This window comes from Danio aesculapii, chromosome 14, assembly GCF_903798145.1.
Source record: "Danio aesculapii chromosome 14, fDanAes4.1, whole genome shotgun sequence".
Lineage (NCBI taxonomy): Eukaryota > Metazoa > Chordata > Actinopteri > Cypriniformes > Danionidae > Danio > Danio aesculapii.
The window spans coordinates 23,806,473-23,821,034 of record NC_079448.1 but is presented as its reverse complement, the minus strand read 5'-3'; the positions used below and the strand labels follow the sequence as shown (position 1 = coordinate 23,821,034).

The 14,562-nt window shown below is 36.3% G+C and overlaps 2 protein-coding genes across 3 annotated transcripts in view; one reads left to right on the top strand and one right to left on the bottom strand.

Moving 5' to 3' along the window:
• The first annotated feature begins 2,094 nt into the window (after positions 1-2,094).
• On the top strand, positions 2,095-10,561 carry rad9a (RAD9 checkpoint clamp component A). 2 transcript variants are annotated; one of them, XM_056472007.1, is made up of 11 exons: positions 2,095-2,399; positions 2,743-2,813; positions 2,903-3,025; positions 3,470-3,584; positions 5,647-5,746; positions 5,834-5,940; positions 6,016-6,122; positions 7,551-7,615; positions 9,719-9,826; positions 9,903-10,098; positions 10,179-10,561. In XM_056472007.1, the coding sequence occupies exons 1-11, from the start codon at positions 2,366-2,368 to the stop codon at positions 10,296-10,298; spliced, it is 1,146 nt and encodes a 381-aa protein (XP_056327982.1). In that variant the 5' UTR covers positions 2,095-2,365; the 3' UTR covers positions 10,299-10,561. The 2 variants fall into 2 exon arrangements, with proteins under 2 accessions (XP_056327982.1, XP_056327983.1); XM_056472008.1 differs by lacking the exons at positions 2,095-2,399; positions 2,743-2,813; positions 2,903-3,025 and adding exons at positions 3,071-3,100; positions 3,284-3,319.
• A 233-nt stretch (positions 10,562-10,794) lies between these two features.
• Positions 10,795-14,562, bottom strand: part of tbc1d10c (TBC1 domain family, member 10C) — a 15,972-nt gene continuing 12,204 nt past the window's right edge. The window contains exon 9 of the mRNA XM_056472006.1: positions 10,795-14,460. Within this exon, the coding sequence (XP_056327981.1) occupies positions 11,254-14,460 (3,207 nt within the window). The 3' untranslated portion in view covers positions 10,795-11,253. The remainder of the gene's footprint in view (positions 14,461-14,562) is intronic.

The window sequence follows — 14,562 nt, the reverse complement described above, 5'->3', positions numbered from 1 at the left end:
GCCTCCTTTCAAGTTCAAACTTGACTTCAGTTCATAATTCAAATAGTTTAATTTCAAATTAATGGGTGTCAACTAATTTTCTTCAGGGGAAAAAGAAAATATGCATTAAACAAAAGCACGTCTACAAATACTGTACATTGTTGTTGTAGTTCAGGCTAAATGCAATATAAGTTTTCATACATATTCACTTGTACATGCAAGACTCTTTGGGTCTGCATTAGGGGAAAATAATAAAAGTACAAACAAATTAAATATATTTACTAAATAGCTGAATTATTCATTAATTCATTTTCCTTCAGTTTAGTCCCTTTAATCATCAGGGGTCGCAACAGTGGAATGAACCTTCAACTTTCATTCACTCATTCATTCATTTTCTTTTCAGCTTAGTCCCTTTATTAATCAGAGGTCGCCACAGCGGAATGAACCGCCAACTTATCCAGCATATTTTTTTTACACAGCGGATGCCCTTCTGGCCGCAACCCAACACTGGGAAACACGCACACACTCTTACATTCACTCTCATACACTACGGCCAATTTAGTTTATTCAATTCACCTATAGCTCATGACTTTGGACTGTGGGGGAAACCGCAGCACCTGAATGAAACCCACGAGAACACAGGGAGAACATGCAAACTTCACACAGAAATGCCAGCTGGCCCAGCAGGGACTTGAACCAGCAACCTTCTTGCTGTGAGGCGGCAGTGCTAACCACTGAGCCACCATGCTGCCTCCTAAATCGTCGAATTAACAGAAATAAAATGTAAGATTAAAATAAATAATAAAATATTAACAACTGAAACAAATTTTATTTAAATAATCTAATAATTATAAAGCAATTAATACAAAACATAATTATACATTTACAGTTAAAACAAACATATAATTGCGAAACAGACTGATATTAATACATAATAAATACGTAATAAAATAAGTATATAAATAAATCTGTAAATAAACAAAAAGAGCAAAAAGTAGAATGTCATTAAAAACTAACAGGAACTAAATTTAGCCAAATAATGGGGTATAAATGCACACAGACTTTTGATTTCAGTCAGTCAGCCTCAGGACTTTTGGTTAATTGTCATCGCATACAAAATCCTTGTGTTTAAGATCTGATTTTTTTTCTAAAAAACAGCGATCTTCACTGCCTGGCTGAGATACGATATAAAGTGGGTATCAGACCAAATAAGAAGCATTAAATTATATTTTTTCCACGCCATGTCTTTAAAATATGACAGATTATTTTATTTTAGTTTATTTTATGCTTTAACAACAAAATGGATGCTTAAGTCTATTTAACTGATTATATTTGAATTACATTACAACATCAATGCTGTAACATTAAATTACAACATCGATGCTCAAGGTTTTATTTTTATTTTTCACTTTCGCCAATTGGTGAAGTTTTTTCCTCGCCGGTGAAGTTTTTTCCTCGCCGCTGTCGCCACTGGCTTGCATGGTTCGAGACCTGTAGATTTGCTCTTCAGTGTTTGGACTCTCAGTAGTGAATAATAAACCACGCTGACCAGAGCTGAACTGAACTTAAACACTGAAAACTGAACTACACTGTTTCAATTTACCATAATCTTCTATGTGAAGCTGCTTTGACAGAATCTACATTGTAAAAGAGCTATACAAATAAAGGTGAACTGAATTGAATTGTAAAAGGAACCTTTGAAATTGAAAATAGTAACATAAACCTCTCACCAGAAGTTCGTCATTGGCTGAAAAACACTAGCAGTGTATATAGCCCATTAATATGTATTTTTATATCACATGAGGATGATGTTTTAAAACACTATCACATCTAAAGAAAAAAGGAAAAACCCTAAAAACTAAAAGTTTAGTTTTACTTTTCACCAATGAATTGAATGTTACTCAATTGTTTTCACACAGCTCTTCATGTCAGTTTTAAACTTATGAGAATAACTACTTTAACATCACTGAACCTAAAGCTGACCCTGTGGAACCTGTTTTCTTACTGTCTTTTATTTATGCATAGTGGGAGGCCTCTGTATCTGTATGTGGACGCTTTGTTATGACGTAAACGCTGTGTGTCTGAGACCTCCGCGCTGATTGGGTGGAGCAGAAAATACGCGCCATATGTCGGATTCGAAGTAAACAGTGGTGCACAACTGCCAATTTCTTGAATTATCTTCTTATAACAAGATTACTCTGTAAAGTATGCGGCTTTTTATTCGATAAAAGATAACAGCTCTTAAACTTTTTCTTTACGATCAATTTTCCGCGTTATAAGCGCCGCTGGTGTCATGTGGCCGGTTACGTGATTCAGTAGTATCAAGCAGATCGAGCCTGGTGGATAGTTTTACTTTGTTTAAAAATAATATTATTGACAAAATATCATGGATTGTGTTGCAACTGGAGGAAATGTGAAAGGTGATTAAACTCATGTTAGTAAATGGAAGCTCACTCGTGACGCAATACATAAATAAGTTAAATCTAAACATGTGAAGCAACGTAACTTCAACAGCTTGAGGTAAAGTTGGTTTTATATCCACAAGTCAAAAAAATAGTGCTAATGTTGTTTCATACTTAATGTAACGTCATACTCACTTTTCAGACCTAATGTTCAGTACAGTGATAAACAATATAGGGAGCTTGTCACAAGTTGACACTGAACGAACGTGCTAATATAAAACTAACCTTACCTCAACCTTATCAATCTCTTAAAAGATGCTTTTATGAATAGACCAAGAAAACTGATTCACATTTGTTGTAGTTTTAGCAAAAGCCATACATTCCCTGTCGAGAATCGGAGAGGAGCTGTATTTGGAGCCTGTGGAGGATGGGGTAACATTATCAATGTTTCAGTTGTGTTTTTATTTACCCAGATGTGAGATGCATAATCCATCCTGTAATTCTGTGTCTTGTGTTTTTAGCTGGCCCTGCGGTCGGTCAACTCTTCCCGCTCAGCCTTTGCCAGTTTCCAGTTGTCTCCTCTCTTCTTCCAGAGATACCAGGCTCCAACAGATCAGAGCTTTCGCTGCAAGATGCCCATCAAAGTAACATCTCCTGCGCCTATTCACTCCATGCACTTTATGGTTTAGTTAAAGGAATAGTTTCCCCAAATCTAAAATGTTCTGTCATCATTTACTCACCCTGTGTTTCTTTTTCTGTTGAACAAAAATAAGTTATTTTAAAAAATGTTGGAAACCGGTAACCATTGACTTTCCTAGTATTTGTTTTTTCCTACTATAGAAGTCTCTGGTTACAAGTTACTAACATTGTTCAAAATATCTTTTTTTGTGTGTGTTCAACAGGAAAAACAAACTCATAAAGATTAGAACCACATGAGGGTGAGTAAATAAATTATTTGGGAAAATGTCTTTAAATACCTATTATTTAATTACTTATTCAATAGAATGTTAATGTGTTTCAATGACGCCCATTTATTTACATGTACTCCTATTAGCACCATTCAAGAATTTTTGTCTTGTCTTCTTTAGAGTGTTCAGGCCGTGTTCAAGTCACTGTCGTCTTTGGAGCGATCTGTTGAAAAATGCCGTATACAGTTGAACAGTGAGAAGAGTCGGTTGACTATTACTCTGCACTGTAAACATGGTAAAAACATACATTTGAAAACTTTTTTTACAATGATTACATGTATACTATTTTTTATTGCACAACTTTGTGTATAAAGTTTGATGTAGTCAAATTTAAGATGTTTTTAAGAGTGTTATGAATACATTTCAGATAGATATGGAGCTAAACAGTAAGATTTTTTTCCAATGGAAATAATTTTTACTTGCCCTATCAAAAAATGCTGATTTAATTATTTCTTAGTGATAATTTCAAAACAATTAGTCAAAACATGCCAAGTCTAGTTGTATATATGCACTTTTGTTCAAGTTAACTTTTCTTTTTTTAAGAAATTGACAAGTTTTAAAAACAATATTAAACTAAATGCATTCACAACAGTCTGTCCAGCTCAACAGTCTCTACCAGGTATCTATAAACACAGCTTTTAACAAATGTTATTGCAAGGAAGATAATTATTAAACCATATTGGTAAACAGAGGAAATGAATTACACTTTTGTTAAAGGTTTTTTTGAGAGCTTTATTGTTGGTAATTGAATGTGTGTCTGCCCGACTGGGTAGCTTTACATGGAAATAGGAAAATGAAGACCTGTTTAAAATGATTGTAGACCTACAACACAATATTTCAATGAATTTAAATTTTAAAAGAACAATTTTAGCCCTTAATAGGTCTTAAGACTTTTTAAGACCCCGCAGACACCCTTTACACACAGTGAAAAAGTTTATGATGTGCTCTTTGTAACAACCTGTAAATACTTTTGTGCACAATTACTGAAATTGTGCTTCTGGACCTTTAAGTTCAAAGCAATGGTGACACCAGCATACAAATAAGATACCCAGAATTCTGCTTTGCTGAAAATGTATAATTGTGTGAGACACATTGGTTTGTATACGGTCACGTAACCCCTTATGCAAATGTTTTTGTTATACAAAAGACTTTGACTGCAATAAATTCAATGATATAAATTATTTATTCTAGCTTGTTATTTTGTTAATAACAGTTTATGTTTTTAGGTATAGCTAAATCAGGATATCCAATAAAATAATGATTAAAATAACTTATTTAAATCTAACTTACGGGCAAAATCAGGCATTAGTAGAACTAGCAAACATTAGTCATTTTATACTGTAATCATCAGTATTAAATATTACCCTGTCCATTCAAAATTAGCCTCATGATAGATATTTTTTTCTGTTTAAAGCTCTATAAATAATGGGAATTCACTGCTCTTAATTACATCGATTTATGTATTAGTCTGGACTATACATTATAGATTTCTTTAGTTACTAATTCTTTCAGGTTTACAGTTTTTAAGGAAATAAAAAAGAGCAGGCTTTCACACAGAATGAATACCTTGCATAAAATCTGAAAATCTTATGAACATAAACTGTTAAAATGCAGCTTTAATCTGTAATAAGTTATAATAATAAATAGACTTAATAGTCTCTGATATGAAAATACTATAAACACTAACACCCAGATTTTTCTCTCTAAAGCTACTTTGAAACAATGTGTAATGTGAAATCGACTTTACAAAGAAAGTTGAGTTGACTTGACTTGATTAACCTTCATTATCAGGGTGTCCGCTGGGTCTTAAAATGTCCTAAATTTTACAAACTAAATTTTAGGCCTTAAAAAGTCTTCAATTCACTGCAATATGGTGTTGTAGATAAATCATTTAAACAGGTCTTAATTTTGCTTTGTTTTTGCTTTGTCTAAGTAAAGCTTTCCAATTTGGCTGACATCCATCCAATCAACAACAATACATCTCAGTAAAACCTTATTTTTTATATTTAAGTTTTCAGCAAATTCGCCTAATCAGGGAAAGACAACTAAAAAACAATTATATGATTCCTCGTGATAATACCGGGCTGTTAGAAAAAAATCCTGTGTGTTTAACCCTGTATAAGTCTAAAATTTCATTCTTAATGGTCTTAAAAGGGCCTTAAAAAGTCTTAAATTTGACTTAATGAAACCTGCAGAAAACTTTGTTATGCACTCATACAGTAATGCATTTTATCTTGTTATAAATGTCACAGAAGTGGCATATTTTACAATATGGTAACCTAAACTGTTCTTTACAGGGCTTTTGAAAACCCACAATTTGTCCTTTCAGGACTGTGAGAGTTTGCAAGCCGTGTTTGATAAAGAGAGCTGTACAAACATTCTACAAGCTCAACCCAGGTTTGCATTTTTCTTTATCTAAATAAACTCCACATCAGGCCATTCACATTACTGATGTTCTGTTTTATTTACTGTTGTCCACTGTAGGTTGATGGTGGACACAGTTCTGCATTTTCCTCCATCTCTGGAGGAGGTGAATCTGTCGGTGAGCAGCGATCGAGTGTGGCTCAGGAATCATGTGGAGGCTGATGCAGGTATGAGCTTTGCCATCATTTGTCTTTATTCTGCTGGAATGCATTAAAATGAATCAATTTTTTTTCTTCCCTCAGACTCATCACGAGCAATGATGACTGAATTATGTTTGAGCTCAGAGGAGTTTGATCATTTTTCCATCAGCTCTCAGACCAGCATCACCTTCTGCCTTAAAGAGCTCAGGGTGAGTGTGTTTTCACACAGACAGTCACATATTCAAACGCAAAGACAAGAGTGAACTACTCCTGTAAGGCCTATTTTTAATGCTGTCTACACTTACACATAGAAACTAAAGTATATCATTGTACCAAGGCAAACATTTGTAGCATGTTTTTAAAAAGTAATGTACATGTTTTAATCATATAATTGTACATGTTTTATTATCTTAAAGGGTGAGTTCACCCAAAAAAAAAATTCTGTTAGAACTAATTACTTACCCTCATGTCATTTCAATGTCCTGAGGCCTTCATTCATCTATACAGATACTTCAGATGAAATCCGAGAGCTCTCTCATAGACAGAATCCATCACAGTCCAGAAAAATACCAACAACAGTTTATGTGACTTCAGTGGTTTATATCATATGAAGCTCCAAGAACACTTTTGTGCACCAATAAACTGTAAAAATAACTTTGTTCACCAATGTCTTCTGCATCAGGTCAGGGTGTGCATTTTATACAGGCAGTATGACTGTATTTAAGGTGATGCTAAGGCCATTAGAGACACAAACCCTTGTTCTTTGAAGTTGACAAAATAGTGACCCTTAGAGGAACATAATTTAGGACAGAAATTGACTTTACTCATCGTGATCTGATTCTTCTGATCGGATCTTGTAAATGTATTATATAATTATAATTATTATAGTGTATTTACTGTATACATTCACCGGCCACTTTATTAGGTACAGGTCTGGTCATTCTCCACTGACCTCTGGCATCAACAAGGTATTTGTGCCTACAGAACTGCCGCTCACTGGATATTTAATTTTTTTCGGACCATCATCTGTAGACCCTGGAGATGGTTGTGCGTGAAAATCTCTGTAGATCAGCAGTTTCTGAAATACTCGGACCAGCCTGTCTGACACCAACAACCATGCCATGTTCAAAGTCACTTAAATCACCTTTCTTCCCCATTCTGATACTCGGTTGCATGCCTAAATGCACTGAGTTGCTGCCATGTGATTGGCTGATTAGAAATTTGCATTAACGAGCGGTTGGACAGGTGTACCTAATAAAGTGGCCGGTGAGTGTATATTGTATGCATTATATATTTTTAAACCCAATACATTTTTTGGATTTTGATAAAATAATTTAGAAAATCTTGATAAGATTTTGTTTTTTTCAAAAACAATAATTAATTGATGCACAATACAGTGAGTAAGGGATTTTTTTTGTACTTGTAGCATAAGTATGAGTTTGATTGAATGTCAATGACTATATTTTCAATTCAGAATTAGGAAGTATTACTGGTATTAAGAATGGATCTTAAACACATTTTTGTTGGATTTCTTAAAGTAAAATATAGATTAAATTAATCAAGATTAAATAAAAATAAACAAAGGGTACGTCTACATTAAAACAAACCAATGCTGTTGATTTTTCTCTTTGCTTCAGGGTTTACTTGGATTTGCAGAGTCATCTTGTCTTCCAATCTCAATGTATTTTGATGAGCCGGGCAGGTAAGTGTATTTTTTTTAGTTTAGTGTAGTTTAATTTGCTCTAGGGCTGTGCAATTAATCAAAAATTTGGTTTCGATTTCGATTTTGGCTTCTAATGATTATGAAAAAACATTAATCGAGATAAAATGATTGTTGCATCATATACTGCCCCCTTTTCAGTTGTACACATTTGTTGCTCTGCAAAGCTCAGTTTCACGTGAAAATGACTAAAAGCATGTTCTGTAATGTAACTTTTGCAACACGGAATGCGCATCATTCATTGACGTACATTCGAATATTCATGTTTTTAAAAGCGCGAATGCGAATGCATGCTGTTGTGTGTGTGCGCTCAGCCTCAGACACGAGCAGAGCACACACATCTAAAGTCATCCTAATGTAAGCGCTTATTATTAATTATTCCTATTAACCCTCATTTGTGTAATAAACAAACGAGTTGAGGATCAAAAGACATGTGAAAGAGAAACCATTAAGCTGAACCTTACTGTTCTTAAAGTGACAGTTCGCAATCTTTCTGCTGCCTTATAGTTTTTTTCCTTACAGTGAAGATGTTAAAAGCACAGTTTGTTTTAGATTTTTATTCTATTGTATTTATTTCCCTTTCCTTATTTACAGGGAGGAAAAAAACTCTGTATTTACTGTTGAAGTCAGAATTATTAGCCCTCCTGAAATATTAGCGACCCTTTCTCCCCAATTTCTGATTAATGGAAAGAAGATTTTTTTCAACACATTTCTAAACATAACAGAAAAATAACTCATTTCTAGTAACTGATTTCTTTTATCTTTGCTATGATGACAGCACATAATATTTTATTAAATATTTAAAAAAATACAAGCATTCAGATTAAAGTGCGATTCAAAGGCTTAATTAGGGTAATTAGACAAGTGATTGTATAACAATGGTTTCTTCTGCAGACAATCAAAAAAATATATTGATTAAGGGAGCCTATTAATATTGACCTTAAAATATTTAATCCTGCTTTTATTCTAGCCAAAATAAAACAAATAAGATTTTCTCCAGAAGAAAAAAATATTATAGGAAATACTGTGAAATATTCCTTGCTCTGTTAAACATAATTTGGGAAATATTTATAAAATAAATAGAAAATTCACAGGAGGGCTAATTATTTTGACTGTAATCGTTTTAAATAATAGTGATTATGATTTTTCCCATAATCAAGCAGCCCTAATTTGCTCCCTTTATTAATTTTTTTAAATGTATAGGTACACTACTGATCAAATATTTAGGGGTTTGCAAGATTTTCAGCAGCCATTACTCTAGTCACATGATCTAACAGAAATCAGTATAATATGCTGATATCCTGCACTTTTTGAGGATACTTTGGTAACAATTTACAGTATTGGTGTATTAGTTAATGTATTTACTAACATGAACAAACACTGAACACTACATTTATTACAGTATTTATTCATCTTTGTTAATGTTAGTTAATGAATATATAGTTGTTCATGTTTCCTCAGTGCATTAACTAACGTTAAAAAGCATGAATTTAAATTTAATAATGCACTAGTAAATGTTGAACTAATAACTCGGAACTATGATTAATAACTAAAAATGACCAGTTACTTACTGAGCTAAGCAGCCCTGAGCATGGTCAGTACCTGGATTGAAGACCACATGAGAAAACAAGGTTGCTGTTGGGTGAGGTGTTAGTGAGGCCAGAAGGGGGTGCTCAACCTGTCTGTGAGTTTTAATGCCCGATATAGTGAAAGATCTGTGGGGGCCGTCTTTCACATGAGACGTTGATCCGAGGTCCTAACTACAGGGTTTGTAGATACATCAGATGTTGTGAACCTGAACACGATTTCCTCTGATTTCTTTCTAGGTTAATCACAAGAGTATTTTTGTCACACCACACCACTCTGATTAAACCTTATTGTAAAATGTGACTGATACTTTGATAAATAGTTTAAAAGAACAAGATTTATTTGAAGTAGACATTTATTTGAACACTTGATCAATTGAATTTATGAATGCATTTTTTATTAATGCATTTTTTGATCAGGCCTTGCCAACCCTGAACCTTTAACCAATAAAGTATTGCTCAAAAGTGGAATCATTCTATATGTTCATTTGTCTTTAAGTCCAGTCATCCTGAATGTGACAGACAGTGTTCTAGAGGCTAATTTTGTCCTCGCTACACTATCAGAGGACTCGCATCAAAAGAACCACGTCAACTCCAACACAAAACGGTACAGAAAGTCTTCAAATATTGAACGTGACATTATTATGATCTTCAGTTAGTACTTCTACTTTTCACCCTTTCAGCCCTGATGCAGAGCAACCACCAGACGACTTCATGAGCGACGACATGGACTCATTTCTCATCGCAATGGAGACCAGCGAACTTCCTGGACCGTCACATGTGCCCACATGCCCTCAGCAACCCACCAATAACAGAAAGCACCCCACCAGTGATGACGAGGAAGAAGAAGCCCTTGCAGAAAGACCTCCAAACAAAAAGGTACAGTAATCATAAAATAGGAAAGAATCGTCATGTGCAGATCTCACTAATATTTACCCTCTGCTTTTTTTCCTTTTCAGTTTTGTTCACTTTTCTTCGGTTCAGTTCTGCCCACTCCCTCTCTGACCAATCAGACGATACAGAGCCAGGAAGTGCTTGCCAGCGACAGTGAAGATGAAAATCAGACAGAAACATCATAACCACCCAACTCGGGAGTGAACGATGTGGAATGAAACTCCCACATTCATCCTCACAAAGACTGCCGAATATATTTAGACACATATTTAGACCTTTTGATTTTATTTTTCTATAAAAAAATAATGGCTTTTAACCAAGAGATGAAGCAGTGAGCATAACAACCCACGTCGAATCATTGCACAACTTGAAAGCATCTCACTCCCACTGTGAAATTCAAATATTTGATCAAGTCCTTGGTTATTTGAAAATAAATGTCAGAAAAGGGCACGCGAGTTAAGTTATTGCAAACATGGGTTGCCAGATCAAGTTGTTACAAGCACTTTATCCTGAATAGGTTATCAGCAGGGCCAGACAGAATCTGCAGACATTTTTTGCTCTTTCTGTGCAGAATTTTTGTAAAAAATTTATGCCAGATGATTTTTTATCATAACTAAAACTTAATATATGAAATAAAAATATGTTTTTAACTTTAATTTAACGTTTACAATGCAAATCCACTTAATTGTTAAACAAAGCAGGTCTCTCATATATATATCTACTGAAAGACAAACAATATAGCTTTGCAAACTATTGTGAATAAATCATATGAACATTTTTATATTAGCCAATAATATTAAGGAAGTTAATAAAAAAAATGAAATAAATATAAATGTACACACATTTAAACAAGAAATAGACTGCATTATTGGCAAAAAGATCTGCAGGTTTCTGTACGCGCAGATTCGGTGTGGCCCTAGTTATCAGCAGCTGAATCTATTATATTCCTATCTGATTGCAAGACCCAGCAGCAATGTACAACTGCAATGGTCACCTTCATGTTTTTAAGATCTGGGTTGCCAATTCCTCTTGTAACAGACACATCCCTAGATTCTGGATTGTCACAGTTCTAACAAATACTTCACTGGTATGCATTCACCTATTTGCTTCCTGGGTTGCCAGATCCACCAGCACCATGGTTTAAAAATAACTGTCTGAGAAAGGAGCAGAGTTTCTTCGCGTTCGAGATGTCTGAAAGTCACTGTTCTCAGATTCAGCATTATCAACACCCTTCTTGCTCAGCACCTGAAAGCTCTTTCCTCTTGTCTGAGGCTTTTTCCTCTCCTTTTCTTTGCCCTTTTCCATCTCCTTCTCTTGTTTTTTTCTGTCTTTTTCTTCCTTTTCTTTTCGCTCCTTCTCTCTTTTCCTCCTCCTCCTCTCTTTCGAAGTCAGCCTCTCATCTTTTTCGCTAAAGTCCTGGATGAGGATTTTGGGGATGGGGGTTTTATTGTTCTCTCCACGTAAACGGCGGAAAAGACCCATACGTTTTTGGCCTGACTTTGTCGGTGAGGTGGGTTGAATGTTTGTGTCATCTGTGAGTGTGTGTGCTGTCATATCTGTTTGTGTGTGCTCTTGCTGCTGTGGCTCTCTGAAGGTGTCCTCAGAGAGGATTGTGGGATAGAAAACCCGTGAGCTGGAAGTCCTGCGCACACGAAGCTGACTAGGTGGGACATTTGGGTGTGTGGATTTTGAAGATGGAATTGGAAAAGGAGATTCAAAATCCTGACTGCTTGGTGGTATTGCACATTCAGTATTAGGAGGGTTGTCAGATCCATCAGCAGATTCCTCAGTGGGGTTGCCAGATGCAGCACTAACATGCTGTTTGTTGGTCTCTGGGTGAGCTGATTTAAATATGGCAACTTTTACGTTATCTGGGTTGCCAGACTCAACAAATGAAACATCTTTGTTTTCTAAGTTGCCAGATCCACTTGTGACTTGTATATCATTGCATTCTAGGTTGCTAGATTCAGGTGCTGCAAGCACTTTGCTTTCTGTGTTTTCAACATTAGAACCGTCAGAAGTGACAGCTCCAACTGCTATTTGTATCTCATTGCTCTCTGGATTTTCATGACCAGTTGTGAAATCCACTTGTTTTTGATCCTGGTTGCCAGATCCATCAGCCAAATTCCCTATATTACTCCCTGGGTCATCAGATTCACATGAAATTGGAATGTCATTGCATTCTGGACTGTCAAGTACATTTGTAGTTAGCACATTATTGTTTTCTGGATTGCAAACAGCAGAATCTACCGTAGTGCCATCTGGGTTGCCAGATTCATGATTATGATGGATTGAATAACACACAGGATCAATTCCAGCAATAACAGGTTCTTCGATGATCTCTGAATTGTCAGACCCAACAACCAAATCCACTATAACGTTCTCTGGGTTGTCACTTTGTTCTAGGTTGCCAGATTCAGTTGTTATAACTACTTGGTTGCTTTCTAAGTCTTCAACAGTAGAATCCACTGCATTGCTCTCTGAATTGTCAGTTCCAACAGCAGTTTGCATTTCACTGCTTTCCGGCATTTCAGATCCAGTGGTAACATCTGTCATGTTGTTTTGAAGGTTGCCAAATCTAGTTGTAACATGCGTGTCATTGCCTCCCAGGGACCCAACATCAGAATCTATTACACTGCTCTCTGGGGTGACAGATTCACTTGTGGTATTCACTTTGTTATTAACGTTTACACTGTGTGTAAGGTTGCACAATTCTTCAGTAGTTTTGATTTCACAACATACTACATTTTCAGATACAGCTGGTTTATTTTCTGAAGTGATCTCGCTGGTGTCATCAGATGTGATAACAGTGGCAGCAGCCATGCTATTATCTTCTGAGAGTCTCAATGCTACTGTTTCTTCCTGAGGTTCAAGAGTGTTTGTGCCACCAGCATCACTCTGTTCTGGGTTGCCAGATTCTAACGAATTACCTATAGTGGAATCCACTGAACAGTGTGCTAACTCTTCGCCTCTATTGATAATATCCATGTCATTGTTCTCTGGGTCGATTAATTGGGATTGCTGGATGAGATCTGCAGATCTGTCTGGATGCTCAGTTTCACTCTCTTCTTCAGTTTGTAATGAGGATGATGTTAACGCCACCCCAGATGTTTGCTCTGGGTGATCGTCTCTTTCTTCTAAACATACTTCTTGCTTTTCTTCCACTAATCCCTTATCACCTTTCTCCTCAGCCATTTTTGAAGGATCTGCGATCTGTGTCCTTTCAGGGGGAACATTAAACTCTTCTTGAGAACTTTCCGCCTTGTCAACATCTGTATGATCTTCACCATTAGGTGCAGTTTGCTTATCGTCCTCTGTTGCTGTGTGGATGCTCAAATTCAGTTCTTCTGGATGTTCATGATCGTCCTGTTGATCTCCAGATGTTTGACCCATCTGTTCCTCCTGGATAACATCTATATGTATGTCTGGAATATTTTGAAGGCTGTCTTCATGTACTATGACTTGTGGCCGCCTGTTTTCTGTTACATCTTGTTTGCCCTCTTCTGTTTGTATGTCTTCTTCCTGTATGTCCCTGTTTGACTGTATTTCCTCTTCCTGTTTACTTGAGTCAGTCTGTTTATCTTCGTTCTCAACAGGTGTATTTGTTTCACAAGGCTCTAAAGTAATCTCCACATTCTGTTCATCTTGACACGTCTGCTCGTCTGTATTTTGAATGATCTGTGCTTCTGTGTTCATATCATCTTGTTTTCTGTCTTTTTCTACAGTGTGTTGATGCCTCTGTATGCTCTCCTCAATGATACACCCAGGACTCCTCTTCTCTTCGCCGTGTGTAGTTTTTGAATCACCAGTCTGTCGCCTTAAAGATATTTCTGAAGGCTCTTTCTCAAAAACATCCGAGTCAATACTGGAGGATGCTATCAGTGCGATCTTTGGAAGATGTGTGTTGTGATCTTTGTGTTTGTGTGCGCAGAGATCGTTTGATAATCTGTCCTGTTTGGCTTTTTGCTCCCCAACGATGGCACACAAGCTCCTCCTCCTGATCTCCTCGTCATCGCTCTCCTCTATCAAGCTTCTTGTGAATTTTCTTCCTCCTCCATCCCACTCTTCTGTGTCAGTCTTACTACTCCTTTTCCTCCATTTCTTGCGCAGGAGTGAAGGAGAAAGGGAGGAGTGTGAGCGCATTATAGGAATGGCCAAGCTCCCCTTCTGCCGCTCCTTCTTTTCGTGCTCCTTTTGTTTGTCCTGCGCTCTCTCCCATGCCATCCGGTGTCCGTGACAGCGCCCTCGTGGGTCAAATGTCGAGTTGGGTCTGTCCTTTTTCCATTTCTCCAGCTCTTTCTCCGTTTGTTTCTGCAAGTCCGCCAAGGACAGGGACACTGAACATACCTGTGAGCGAAACATCGTTTTTGAGTACAGAAACTACCAAAATATATCCCTTGTGTACTGTTCAAATTTACCACCCTTTCATTATGCTAGTGGTCGTTTTTT